Below are 14,112 nucleotides of genomic sequence, written 5' to 3'. Positions count from 1 at the left end.
AGTAGGAATTCCCTACTGTTCCAGAGATACTAACATCCTGAATGAGGCTGTGATAAAGCTCAGTGTACCTTCCCCCACCACCTGGGGGCTGCTGGCAGAATCATACGACAGAACAGGCCCTCTGTATACACCGTGCCCAGCAAATCCATCTCTCATCTGGCAGCCGTAGTCGCATGGAGCCTGTGTTGTGCTGAACGCTTGGTTTTAGTCATTTGTGATTGTGGTGTTGTCAGGGTACACGCGGCCCCGAGGCTGCCCCCGCCACCCCATTGTGAACAGTGCAGTGTGTGCTTGTCCTGGAGGCTGTCCATGGGTCCTCGGGGCCTGCGTTTTCACCTGCTGTCTGATACTCTGCCACCACGGCATCATCCTTATCAGCACACAGCTTTGGACCACCTCTCAGAGACACTGGTGGTCTGCCTCCATAGGAAGCTAACCCGCCTCCCCTCCCTCCCTCTTGTCACCCTCTTGAATTACTTCAGGTACCATTCTCTGCTGGAACTGGGAGAGAAGCGTAAAGGCATGTTGGAGAAGAGCTGTAAGAAGTTCATGTTGTTCCGTGAAGCGAATGAGCTACAGCAGTGGATCAATGAGAAAGAAGCGGCCCTGACAAGTGAGGAGGTCGGTGCAGACTTGGAGCAGGTTGAAGTGCTGCAGAAGAAGTTTGACGACTTCCAGAAGGTATGGGAAGTCTTGCAACTGAGCGGAAAATTGTTCAAAGATTTGGATCTCTTGACATTTGACTGTGGATTTCTGGAATGAAAATTACAGAGATTATATTCCTCTGTCTCTGTAGCCATTTTTAAACAAGTTTAATCATAACTTTTCTTGCACCACTTTAGTTCTGAGAAGACATCAATACGTGCAGTTTTCTCTACGTGTTGTTTTAAGAACTTTCCTAATCTATCATACAAAAATGTGTAAAAGTAGTTTTTCTAATTAGGGTTAAATTCACATAATATTGGGCTTCTCTAGTGGCTCAGTTGGTAAAGAATGTGCCTGCAGCACAGGAGACCCAGGTTCAGTCCCTGGGTCGGGAAGATCCCCTGGAGAAGGGAGTGACTACCCACTCCAGTGTTCTTTCTTGGAGAATCCCATGGGCAGAGGAGCCTGGCGGGCTATAGTCCATGGTATCGCAAAGAGGCATCGCAAAGAGGCGGACATGACTGAGCGACTTTCACGTAACATACAGTCAACTATTTTAAAGGGTATAGTTCAAAACATTTGGTTCATTTACAGTGTTCTATTACCGTCACTTCTGTTTCCAAAACATTATCATTTTGAAGGGAGACCACAGACCCATGAAGCAGCCTCTCTTTATCCCCCTCCCCGCCTCCACACCAGCACCTGGCAAACACCAAGCTGCTTTTTGTCTTTGCATGTATGTGTCCTGGACATTTCATATAAATGGAATCAAGTGTTACGTTACTTTGTGACTAAGGGCTTCACAGAGGGTTTTGAAAGTCCTGTCATTATAGATGGATCAGTGATCTTTTAGTGTTTATTGGCTAATGCTCCGTGGTGTGTATATATATACCACATCTTGTGTATCCATTCCTCCAGTTTAAAAATACTCTTGTGGGACTTCCCTGGCCAGCCAGTGGTTAAGACTGTGCTTCCAGTGCAGGGGGTACGGGTTTGATCCCTGATCAGCAACATTCCAGATGCCTGCATACTGTGGCCAAGAAGCATGTATATATTCTTGTGACCAATTCAGTTGGATGGGGGAGTGCCTCGCTCCTGTAGTGGCAAACTTTAAAATTTCATCACATTTTTAACATGCGTCCTCTCCCCCACAAAGGAAGGTTTTAAAAAAATTCTCCAATCAGAATAGTTTTTCATTAACTACAGTTAGTTTAGTAAGTAAGAGACAGGCTGTTTCCAATGCCGTGTGGTTTTCTTAACTTCCTCAATAGCAGCAAGCAGGATTTTCTGATTTAGGTCACTGTAAAGGAGTAGAAAAATTCCTTATGGGATACCTGTCGGACAGAAATTTATGGATTCAGGCCATAGTTCATGAGTATCTGTGGTCCTCCTTTGGATTGCTGTTGTGAGTTCTAGACATTGTCTTTGTTCTTTGAAGGATCTCAAGGCCAATGAGTCACGGCTAAAGGACATTAACAAGGTGGCTGAAGACCTGGAGTCGGAAGGTCTGATGGCGGAGGAGGTGCAGGCCGTGCAGCAGCAGGTGGGTGTCTGGCTCCTGCGTGGAGCCTGCTTGGGAGCAGCTTGGCTCCCCCGCAGCCTGTGTTGTAGCCCAGCTCGCATGCCCCATAGTGCACAGTGTGGCCAGGGTGCAGGTTCTCCATGTGACCTGCACTATCTTAGTTTACCTTCGACGGGAGGGGAAAACAGGTCTCCTTCTTAGGTCCCTTAAATATCATGGCAGTTGTTGAATCTTTCTTTAGGCCTTGACTGGTAATAAATTCATGTAGTTCCTTAAATAAATGAAAGGTTCTGTGTAGAAACACTTGGTCACCCTGTAGACTTTAATAGTTCCTCTGGCCAGTCACCTTGCCTGTCTCTCTGTAATCTCTCCCACGCCTCCAGTTTGACTTGACAGTGGTAGGTGTTACTGATGTTTCCTCTAATAACGTGATTGTTTTGTTTTCTGCTTGTAGGAGGTGTATGGTGCGATGCCCAGGGTAAGTGTCAGTTGCCCCATCTATAACTTGAACTTGAGGATTAACTTTTGGGAAGAGTATACAGTCAAGAGTCCCATAAAGATTTCTGTTCTTGAACCTCAAGAGATGCGTTTTATGTGTAAAAGCCTGTGTAAAAGAAATAAGTTGATTTCTGTTTGCCATTCTCCAAAAACCAAAAACTTTTTCTCTGTCCGGTTTCTTAGAACTTTTCCCCCAGCAGTTACTTAGGTTTATTTATCCCTTTGCAAAGAATCCTCTGAGAATGATAAAAAGAGAAGCTGGAAATTTTATTAAATTTCCTCATTCTCTCCATTTCTCCTACTGCATTTTTAAAAAAGGCTTTTTCACTCCCGTTTGATTGCTTCATTTCACTCGGCCAGTCCTGCAGTTTGCTGCCAGCCAGTGATAAGTTCTGACTCGCAGTGGGGAACACTGTTCTGATTTCTCTGAACCTCCCATCGTTCAGAGGAAAAGTTGATGCAGCTTTGTTTTGTGCTCAGTTTCTTGGCTCCCTAAACTCGTCCCTTTTTCTTTGAATAGGATGAATCTGATTCTAAGACAGCCTCCCCATGGAAGGTAAGAGTTTCTTTGCAAATATGTTAATACCAAAGGTTTTTCAGGACCGGAAACGCTTTGTGTCCTTTTCTAGTGTGCCTGTTTCTTAGTAGTTAGGCTTCTCTGACTGAGCCTGTGGTCATTTCTGACCTTGTGTGGCCTGGTGTCTTTCTGACCCTGGTGTTAACATTCTTTGAATCGGTCATGTCTTGAAATGTGATGCTTAATAACACAGAAGCAGCATGTCTTCCTGCAGATGCTCAGCACAAGTTCAGGTAGGGGTCGAGCTTGTCACACACCGTCTCTGCCACAGTGTACAGTTGGCCATCCATGTTTGGATTCAACCAACCAGCAATTGAAAATGCTGTCATTCGATCCATGGTTGGTTGAATCCAAGGATTCAGAACCTGAGCATACAGGGTGCCAGCTCTGAGGGACTTGAGCATCCATGGATTTTAGTACCTCGGGGGGGGGGGGGGGGGCGGGGGCGGTCCTGGGACCCTTCCTCCTTAAGTACCAAGGATATGAGGATGACTGCACTTTGCAGAGGTCACACTGCATAGTGAGGCATGGTCCCACAAGTAGGACTGCAGCCCAAAAGGAAATGACATGAAGATTAAAAGGGGAGGAGACTTTTCTTCTCAACATCCGCCTGACTGCTCTTTCCGGGTGCCTAAGAAAGGCTTGATGGAAAGTCCATGTCCTGAGGAGAGATGTTTACAAGCTGCAGTAGACATTGTTCCACAGAGACTGGGATGGTGCTTAGCTAAGGTGGACATAACTCTGACCAGCAGGACCAGGGAGCTTTCTCATGTGTAGTGCTAATAGCCGTGATTATGGAACTAGCTGCTCAATGCCAATTGGAGCGTCTTTCCTCCTGACTTAGCTCTTCAGGAATATGTCCCTTAAGTTATAGATAAGCTGGAAAAAGCAGGTTTCTTCATGAAGTCATACCTTCCTAAAATATAAAGAAAGCGTGAAAACCTAAAAACAACCTCTCACACCAGTCCCTAGTTTGGTACTTGCCAGCCCTATCACCTGGCTTGTCGGGGGGATCTAGGTTGAAAGGGATTTGTTTCTTTGGCCTTCTTATCTCTCCAGGCTCTGACCATTCTGCTTATTAAATAGACTGCAAATTGCTTGGAAAGATGCATGTTTCGTTTTATTCCGCTTTCTCCTTTTTTCTCTGTCTTAATTTCCTTACATAACAAAATTTAATCATTGGTGTCATGAATGGGCAGCATCCTTAGCTATCTGACATCTGGCAGAGTTTGCCAGAGTTTTTCTGGTAACAAATATTTTTTCAGAAATACATGTCAGATGAGTTGGTAAACACCAGTACTTCCTGATTCTGAAAAGAATGAGAAACAATGGGTGTCTGCTTTCTGACCCCTATACACACCCACACTGGTTGAAAACATCATCTGGGTGTGTCCCTGGAACACTTGAGGAGCCCGACTTCCCTGCATACACACTTGGCTCCTTTTTGTTATGTACTTGAGGATTACAGGCCTCACATGCCTGCCAAGTAGGGTTTCTTTCTGCTTAAACCAGGTAGGCTCTGAGAGCCCAAGGGCACGATTTTTAAAAGTGACATTGATGAGAGGAAGCTAATTCATCAGTGTCTTTTCTTTCTCATCCAGTAAGGTGGTTGTTTCCCTTAGTTCAAGGGGCCACTGTTATAAGGAGCAATGATCCAGTAACCATAAATAGAAATGAAATTATTGGTGCACTTGAGTGTTTAAATAGTCTCAGCTGCCAGCATTTCTCACATTGAGTGTGTTTTCTGGACTCTTTTCCTGTAGTAGGAATAAGAAAAAGACACCAGTCAGTAGTCTTTGAGCCTCTCTTTTCTGTCCAGTCAGCTGTTTTAATTGTGGTTTCCACTGTTGTTTCACTCTTCTGTAAAATTAATCATGGAGTTGGATGTGATTGTGCACTTGGGTTTCGGCCTGACTTTTTCCTTGTTGGTACTTTCTTGCTGCTTTGTTCAGAAATTTGACAGTATTCTTTTACAATCATTTGGTGGACACTTGGGCCCTAATTAATGGCACTTGCATCTCAGATTTCTCTTGTAATCAGCAGACACGTGATTAGTTTGCTCTTCTGCTTCCCTCCCCACATAGTCTGCTCGCCTGATGGTTCACACCGTGGCCACCTTTAATTCCATCAAGGTAAGACACCAGAGCGTCTTCGCTGGTCTCCTTCCCCATGTCCTGCTCCCGTCTTCAGCAAGGCTCTTGTCCTCACGAGTTGTGTGAGCTGTAGCAGTTGTCACTCTCCTGGCTCCAAGGGTGTCCTGGTCATTGTTACTCTCTGTGCATCAGGAGCTGTGATCGACTCACCCAGTCCTGCCAGTGCCTCCAGGAGGGCTGGGAACTGCGGGGAGCGTGTTATCCGGAAGACAGTGAAGGCCTTTCTGACTCCTTTTTGGGCCCCTGGACAGTTTGTCTTCTGAGGACAGGGTCCTGCAGCCACGCTGTGCTCAGGCCGCTTCCCTCCCTCCACCACTGGTGGTGCCACCAAGATCAGTCTGGGGCGGCAGACATGGGCTCTGTCCGCTTGGCAGTTGTTCTAAAGCTGATGCTGTGAGGCAGGCACCAGGCTAGGCGCTGAGATGAGGACAGATCAGCCTCCTCTCTCCTGCTGCTTCCATGGCCATTCTAAGCCGGGTGCTGGCGGAGTGTTTGCACCGTGGGGTCTGGTGAGCTGTGGCCAGATCTGACTTTCTGGACTCTGGCTCTCTTATGTGCTCACCGATTGAACTGGGAAGGTTGGAACCAGGAAGTCCTCGGTGCCCCAGGCTTTCTTTTCTTATGAAGCCACCAGGCCTCTGGTTCTGCCCTTTTCCTGGAGTCAGGTGTGGGCTGATGCCTCATGTCCTCCGGCAGGAGCTCAATGAGCGCTGGCGGTCCCTGCAGCAGCTGGCTGAGGAGCGGAGCCAACTCCTGGGCAGCGCCCATGAAGTGCAGAGGTTCCACAGGTGAGGGGTGGCTCCACGGGCAGGAGTGGTCCTGCGGCAGTGGGGGGTGGGGGGCAGGCTCCACAGGTGAGGGGCAGCCCGGGCTGGCAGGAGAAGGAGCCGGTGACGATCAGGTTCGCCTCGACAGGATCTTGTCAGTGCTGGTGCTCTGGCACTTGATGGATGCTCAGTCAGGACTGCCGAGCGGGTGGACATGTGCTCCATGCCATTTAGAGCGCAGTTGGTGGGCTGCTAACATGTGCCAGTGAAACACACCGGGGTCAAGGCAGCCAAACTCTACATTCATGAATGTGAACATGCGTCTTACCTACAGAGATGCTGACGAAACCAAAGAGTGGATCGAAGAGAAGAACCAAGCTCTAAACACAGACAACTATGGCCACGACCTGGCCAGTGTCCAGGCCCTGCAGCGCAAGCACGAGGGCTTCGAGAGAGACCTTGCGGCCCTTGGCGACAAGGTGAGAGGCGGCAGACGGACGCAGAGCCAGCTTCCCTCGATTCTGCTGGAGGCGCCACGCTCCCCGCTTCCCCATCTCTCACCTCTTTCTTCCCCAGGTGAACTCGCTCGGGGAGACAGCCGAACGTCTGATCCAGTCCCACCCCGAGTCCGCAGAGGACCTGCAGGAGAAGTGCACCGAGCTGAACCAGGCATGGAGCAGCCTGGGCAAGCGTGCCGACCAGCGCAAGGCCAAGCTGGGGGACTCCCACGACCTGCAGCGCTTCCTCAGCGACTTCCGGTAAGAAGCAAGCTCGGGCCAGAGGCCTTTCTAACTCGATGAAACGCACGCGTAGGCTGAACACGTCTCAGGTTTGATCCTGGGAATTGCTTGGTGGTCCAGTGGTTAGGACCTGGGCTTTCACTGGTGAGGGCCCAGGTTCAATTCCTGGTCAGGGAACTGAGATCCTGGAAGCTGCACAATGTGGCCAGGAAAGAAAAAAGGTTTCATCCTAAAGAAAGGCATTTGTATTTGAAGCTGTAGGAGACTACCAAAGCTACTGTCTGTGTTAGCTCCTGTTACTTTGTAGAGTGAAAGATCTTATATACCTGTTTGTTCTTTCTCTGAGGAATTCTTGATTTTTTTTGTTATTAATTCAGTAAGACAAGAGGCTTCGAAATACTTTACTCAGAGCTCTAGTCCCATTCAATAGATTAATCCCAAATAACTTTCTGAGGCAAGACTTAGGGAGTCCTCTCTTTTCCTGGGCAGAAGGCCCACTTGCCAGGGAATGTAACAGCCATTCCTCTGTGGCTCTGGTTTCCAGGGACCTCATGTCTTGGATCAATGGCATCCGAGGTCTGGTGTCCTCAGACGAGCTAGCCAAGGATGTCACCGGAGCTGAGGCCCTGCTGGAGCGACACCAGGTAGGTTGGCCTGCTGAGCAACGAATACGTGGTGACCCTGCCAGGCCAGGAGGACTTCAGTGGTTGACATGAGAGTGGGCAGCTCATCCTGCCAGTTACCTTAATCCCTCCCCTCCTCTTGGCAGGAACACCGCACAGAAATTGATGCCAGAGCTGGCACTTTCCAGGCATTTGAGCAGTTTGGGCAGCAGCTGTTGGCTCATGGGCACTACGCCAGCCCCGAGATCAAAGAGAAGCTTGATGTTCTAGACCAGGAGCGCGCAGACCTGGAGAAGGCCTGGGTCCAGCGCAGGATGATGCTGGATCAGTGCCTTGAATTGCAGGTACCTGCGCTGAATGGTAGCTTCCTGTTTGCCACAGGGTCTCAGGCCGGGTGTTTGTGCCAGAGGCTCCTTGACTCCTCACCTCCCTCTCCCCTTCTTTAGCTGTTCCATCGGGACTGCGAGCAGGCCGAGAACTGGATGGCTGCCCGGGAGGCCTTCCTGAACACAGAAGACAAAGGGGACTCGCTAGACAGCGTGGAGGCTCTGATCAAAAAACATGAGGACTTTGACAAAGCAATTAATGTTCAGGTAGGGGCTTCCCCAGTGGCTCGGCGGTAAAGAATCCACCTGCTGTGCAGGAGACTGGTTTGACCCCTGGGTCGGGAAGATCCTCCAGAGGAGGAAATGGCAACCCACTGCAGTATTCTTGTCTGGAAAATCCCACGGACAGAGGGGTCTGGTGGGCTACAGTCCATGGGATCGTAAAGAGTCAGATATGACTGAGCAACTAACAAGAGCAACAAGGCCTTTGTACCTTAGATCCTAAATCTGGGTTTTCCCAGATTGATGTCTTCTCTCTCTGTTGGCATGTTCTCCTTTCCCGCTGTCAGTGATTAGAATAAAAGATAGTTTCTGTTTGCTTAACTCAGCTGGAGAGCTTTGGCAATTTCCTTGGATTAGAATACTTGGTAGTGGGAATCCCTGGTGGCACAGTGGATAGGAATCTGCCTGTGAATGCAGAGGATGCGGGTTCACTCCCTGGTCTGGAAGATTCTTCATGCCATGGAGCAGCTAAGCCCACGAGTTGGAATTACTGAGCTTATGGCCTATGTGCCACAGTTGCTGAAGCCCAAGCGCCTAGAGTCTTGTGCTCGCAACAAGAGAAGTGACTGCAATGAGAAGCCCACACACAACTAGAGACAACCCACATCCAGCAGCAAAGACCCAGCACAGCCAAAAGAGATACGTGAATAAAGTACCTGGTGTCGACCACACAGAAAGCAGTGTCGTCCGCACTGGGTCCAGTACAAACCTGTGAGGTTTAGGAAAAGTGGCATACGTAAATAGTCTTTTTAAACTTTATATATAAATTCTGGCATTTTAAAGATTTTGATAACAGATGCCACAGGGGAAAATTTTTTATAGTGAAAGGGAAGAAAAACAAATTTATGGATAGGTAAGTGCATATATGAACATGAACCAGAAAGTTTCAAAAGTCTTTGGCTTATAAACCATTTTGTTGAAACTCTGACGATCTTTTTCTGTGAAGCCTAGATTTTTTTGGCCACTCCTTGAGTCATGTAGGATGTTAGTTCCCCTACCAGGGGTTGAACCTGTGCCCTTTGCATTGGAAGCATAGAGTCTTAACCACAAGACCGCCTGGGAATTAAGTCTCTGTGAAGCCCAGTTTCCCTTCTCCAGTGGACTACGTTTCATATGTGATGAAGCCTAGTTTCATTTGTGATGTCTGCTGGTGTTCAAACCTCGGCCCCAGTCCAGCGTGACCTGGCACCTTCTTAAGTTAAACACTACTCTAATAATGATTGAAATCAAGCTTTCCTCTGGCTTTTTACACTCCTGCTTCTAAAGTGTCAGTGTATTCTGATCCCGTCACCAGCTAGCCACCCAAAATAACCGTTCTCTTCTCGGACCTGCAGTCATCTTGCCTGCCCTGACCTCACAATTCTCTTTGCCGACAGGAGGAGAAGATTGCCGCCCTGCAGTCCTTTGCTGATCAGCTCATCGCTGGCGGCCACTATGCCAAAGGCGACATCTCCAGCCGGCGCAATGAGGTTCTGGACAGGTGGGTGGTCGGTGCAGCTGACGGGTCCTGGTGCACTTGTACGAGAGCCCTGGCCTGACTATCTCCGTGGGGTGCTCACCTTTGCTCTCGGTTCCACCTTCTCAGGTGGCGCCGTCTAAAAGCTCAGATGATTGAGAAGAGGTCAAAGCTGGGAGAATCACAGACCCTCCAGCAGTTCAGTCGGGATGTGGACGAGATTGAAGCTTGGATCAGTGAAAAATTACAGACCGCAAGTGACGAGTCATACAAGGACCCCACCAACATCCAGGTGAGCTGAACCCATGAGCTATGTGTCTCTGAGATAGCCTGTGCTCCTGAGTAGCTCTTGCTAAAAAAAAGGCATCTTTAGAAGGGAGAGTTATCTCTAGGTACCTCCTCGTACCCACAGTGATGCCAAGAAAAAGTGTTTTAGTAAGTGAACCGGTGGGAAGACCTCCCCTAAATGATGAGAGCCAGTTAAGAAGCTGCTTCCGTCACTTGACGCTGCTGAGGCTCTGCCTGCGTTAGAGCCTATAGAAAAGACCCCCTTACAACCGCTGTTCCCAAATGCTGACCTTCCCAGGGGAAGTATGACAGTTTCTGTTGAATAGGTGATATTACGTATTCACATCAGTGTACTGAACTCTTGTTATTTTAATCTGTTTTTGTAGCTTTCCAAGCTGCTGGTAAGTTTCATGTTTTCTTAAAAAGTTTTAGTTAAATGAGCTCCAGTGTCTGTGCTCTTGTGTATAGATTCTCATAATCATGGTCACAGTCTGCTGGTGTCTTCCTCATCCGTGCTTTTTGTTTCTAATCATCCATCACACTCCATCCAAGTGTCCCTGCAGGATGTGACTTTCTCTGTTGTAATTAGCCTGAGCCCTTCCCCTTTCTCCTCCCTCCCTACTCCTGGCTCATAACATAGGCAGGTTCTGTACAGTGTTTGATTTGGGGGGCAGTAGTGAACTGCTTTCTTTCCAAAGATGCACTGTTTTTAAACGAAATTACTTTTTTCTGTGTAAGTTTGGGCTCTTCTTGCTGTGGACTCAGGGCTCTTGGTGGATGGGGGCAGGGCCAACTGGGAGAGTTTCGTTGCCCACGTGACCTTTTGTCCAGAAGTACTGGTCACTGGAGAGGGACAGTGAGAGGTCCACAGAGAAGCAGGTGAGAACACTTCCAAGTCTACGAGAAGGCTGAGATGAGAGGTTAAGATCAAAGCGGACATTACCGAAGGGGCAGTGGAAGACTTCATAGTCAAATTGTAGCTTAGAAGTGGCTTAAATGGATGGGAATTGAGCCAGAGAGCAATCAGGAAAAGAGAGGACCTGGGCTGTTGTCAGGGTGTGTGGGCATCTGAGACCCTTTTTGTTCTGTAGTTGGGCTCAAGCCTCAAGAGTATGTGGCCAGGACGCTTTATGTTGGCACTGTGTTTCACCAGCCACATGCCTCCATCTTATGACAGTTGCTGCCCCTGAAATGAAACATTTGATGCAGAATCCTTCCCCAGTTGTACTGCTTTTCCCTTTTAGTTTTTTTGCCCCCGATAACATCCTTACCCATCACCCTGCATTTCTCACCCAGAGCTGTCCCACAGCTGCGTCCTCTCGCTTGTCTACTGTGGTGCCCCCACAGCTTGTATCTCTGCAGGGTTTTAAATTCCCTGTCAGGCCCCTGCCCTCAGATGCCCATCATTCTCCCAGCTGTCTCTTCTAGCAAAATGAAGTTCTTACCCACAGTCAAGCCTGGATTTTGACAAATCCAGTAGTTTTGAATGATGACCACTGCTGAAGGAGAAGCTGGGAAAGCCCAGATCTGTGGCAGCTGCAGGCTTCTCTGTGGATGGTGGGGCAGGCTCACCCTCGTATGCCTGGTGTCATGGGGACTGCCACCCTAGGTGATGAGAGGCCAGATGTGTTATTCCTTAGGGCTTCTGTCCTCTAAGGAGGAAGCCATGCATACTAAGTGTGGACAGGTAGATTCAGAACTACAATTGGCCATTGCCACTTCCTGCAGAAGTGTTAGAAAGTGTCTGCTTGTAGAATTTCACTCTGATTCAGGAGTTGACTCAGTTCACCTGCTCCTGAGCTGGTACCTTTCCTTTCTCTTGGCTCAGACCATCTCTGAACTGCCACCAGACTGACTCCAGAAGCATTTCTCACAGATTCTGTGACTGCCTTCTAGAAAAGTGTTGACGCCTGCCCCTAGTTCTCTAAGTTCGCTACCACTCCCTTCTGAGGACCCCTTATCCCTGAAGACACTGCTTCGCAGGACCTGGTTTTGAAAGGTGGTGGTGGTGGGGGGGGTGTGTGTTTGGTGTTTTCAGAGCAAGCATCAGAAGCACCAGGCCTTCGAAGCAGAACTGCACGCCAATGCGGACCGGATCCGCGGGGTTATCGACATGGGCAACTCCCTCATTGATCGCGGGGCCTGCGCAGGCAGCGAGGATGCCGTCAAGGTACAGTCCCCAGCTCCCCTCCTCCTGGCTTGGAAAGAAGAGGTGCTAGACCTCACTGTCAGCATTAGAGTCCACTTGATGGTAACTCTGAAACGCAATCTTAGGAAAATATCCCGGTTTCTGTCTGTGCTGCTGATGGGTGCTGGCCAGAGCGGCGCCTGTGAGTCTCTTCATCAACCTCACTGAGGAGGGCTTCGCAAGAGGGCGCTGGCTGTGGGGCTGCCTGTCTTTGACGACTAGCTTCTCTCGCCTAGGCCCGGCTGGCCGCTTTAGCTGACCAATGGCAGTTCCTGGTGCAGAAGTCGGCTGAGAAGAGCCAGAAGCTGAAAGAAGCCAACAAGCAGCAGAACTTCAACACTGGCATCAAGGACTTCGACTTCTGGCTCTCTGAGGTGATACCAAGCTCTCTTCCACCAGGGGGTTCTGAGGTGATGCTGGGGCTCCCTTCCCCCAAGGGGTTCTGAGGTGATGCTGGGGCTCCCTTCCCCCAGGGGGTTCTGAGGTGATGCTGGGGCTCCCTTCCCCCAGGGGGTTCTGAGGGGGTTCTGAGGTGATGCTGGGGCTCCCTTCCCCCAGGGGGTTCTGAGGTGACGCTGCAGCACCCTTCCTCTCGGGGGGTTCTGAAGTGATGCTGGGACTCCGTTCCTCCAGGGGGTTCCATGAACAGTCAGGGCTCTCCCCGACGTCCCCTTTAACAGGAACCTTCCTCATCAGGTGTGAGCTGTGTGCTCCGGGCGGTTTCTAAGCAGAGGGAGGGAATGTGTAGAGAAGAGAGAGCTTATCTATGTGGGATGTGGATCATTTATCTCCACAAAGAATGCGAATAGGAGGAGGAGGTAGGGTCTATGTGCAGGCCACTCCCCCAAGCCTGTGCCCAGGTGGAAACAGGACAGAGAAGAGCCAAGAAGCCGGAGTTAGTCATACAGCCTCTGTAGACAGTGTAGAGAGTATAGAAAATCTAAAAAGAAAATTTTAGAAAAATTTAGAGACTGCTCTCTATATATCTGGTCCACACTTATTTCCATGAGTTTTTGTTTAGCTGTGGCTCTATGTGTATTTGAGCCCATGAGTAATTTATCATTGGTATGTATTGGTAGTGTTATTTCAAGTCATGAAAAACTCTTCTTGAAAGTTTGAACAACTGCCTCACAGAGTGAGGGCATAATTAAACCATTCCCGTACCATTCTCATGCTCTTGGGCACACTGATGCTTTCTGCCCAAGGGAGATTTCCCCTAGGAAAGTGGGGCTGCTCTGTGTTTCACCACCATGCCACAGTGAAGGTAGTTGGAGTGTTTACACTCACGGGCCCTTGAGTCTGTGCCTGACAGACAGGGAGGGCATGGACAGTGGGGCTGGTCACACGAAGTCAGAACGTATCGTGTGGACAGATGTTTGCAGCCAACAGTAATCTCCTCTTCACTCCCAGGTGGAAGCCCTGCTGGCCTCTGAGGATTATGGCAAAGACCTGGCTTCTGTGAACAACTTGCTAAAAAAACATCAACTGCTGGAGGCAGATATCTCTGCCCATGAGGTGAGCAGAGTGGCACCCAGGCAAGGGTCTGGGGCATTATACATGCCAAAGTGAGAAATTATGCATGAGAAATGTTACTTACATTAACTTGTGATGGGTTTATTTTAACCAGAGTAATACATTTTTCTCAGTTATCTTACTTTGCTACAATTCATAGACCTTATTCAGATTTCACCAGTTTTTGTATGCATTCAGTTTTGTTTCTGTGAGTATATGCACATAGCTCCACACAGTTATATTATGTGTGTGGATCTGCATCGCTACCACCAAAATCAAAATACAGACCTTGTTCTGTGAGCACAAAGGAGCTTCCTTATAACCTTTATAGTTGTACCAGTACCCTGTCCTAACTCCTGGCAACCACTTATCTGTTCTTCATCTCTGTAGTTCGTCATTTAGAGAGTGTCATATAAATAAAAACATACAGTAGGTAATGTGCTGAGGTTTTTTTGACTTAAACATCTTTTTTTTTTTTTTAAACATCTTTTTAAAGGTAACAGTTCATTTAATTTTTAATGGCAAATGTTGACAT

The 14,112-nt window shown here is 48.6% G+C and overlaps 1 protein-coding gene across 6 annotated transcripts in view; it reads left to right on the top strand.

Moving 5' to 3' along the window:
• The window catches only part of SPTAN1 (spectrin alpha, non-erythrocytic 1), a 59,469-nt gene that overhangs the window by 31,122 nt on the left and 14,235 nt on the right, over positions 1-14,112 (top strand). For 3 of the 6 annotated variants that reach the window (XM_061154495.1, XM_061154493.1, XM_061154491.1), the window contains 17 exons: positions 483-681; positions 2,084-2,188; positions 2,622-2,645; positions 3,186-3,221; positions 5,327-5,374; positions 6,092-6,183; positions 6,497-6,641; positions 6,739-6,920; positions 7,447-7,546; positions 7,672-7,869; positions 7,972-8,118; positions 9,510-9,613; positions 9,719-9,881; positions 10,264-10,278; positions 11,916-12,047; positions 12,302-12,439; positions 13,476-13,580. In XM_061154495.1, the coding sequence (XP_061010478.1) occupies positions 483-681; positions 2,084-2,188; positions 2,622-2,645; positions 3,186-3,221; positions 5,327-5,374; positions 6,092-6,183; positions 6,497-6,641; positions 6,739-6,920; positions 7,447-7,546; positions 7,672-7,869; positions 7,972-8,118; positions 9,510-9,613; positions 9,719-9,881; positions 10,264-10,278; positions 11,916-12,047; positions 12,302-12,439; positions 13,476-13,580 (1,933 nt within the window). The remainder of the gene's footprint in view (positions 1-482; positions 682-2,083; positions 2,189-2,621; positions 2,646-3,185; positions 3,222-5,326; positions 5,375-6,091; positions 6,184-6,496; positions 6,642-6,738; positions 6,921-7,446; positions 7,547-7,671; positions 7,870-7,971; positions 8,119-9,509; positions 9,614-9,718; positions 9,882-10,263; positions 10,279-11,915; positions 12,048-12,301; positions 12,440-13,475; positions 13,581-14,112) is intronic. The other 3 variants (XM_061154496.1, XM_061154492.1, XM_061154494.1) reach the window with 2 other exon arrangements.

Source organism: Dama dama, chromosome 11 (genome assembly GCF_033118175.1).
Source record: "Dama dama isolate Ldn47 chromosome 11, ASM3311817v1, whole genome shotgun sequence".
Lineage (NCBI taxonomy): Eukaryota > Metazoa > Chordata > Mammalia > Artiodactyla > Cervidae > Dama > Dama dama.
The sequence above is the reverse complement of the archived record's forward strand: the minus strand, read 5'-3'. Positions and strand labels throughout refer to the sequence as shown.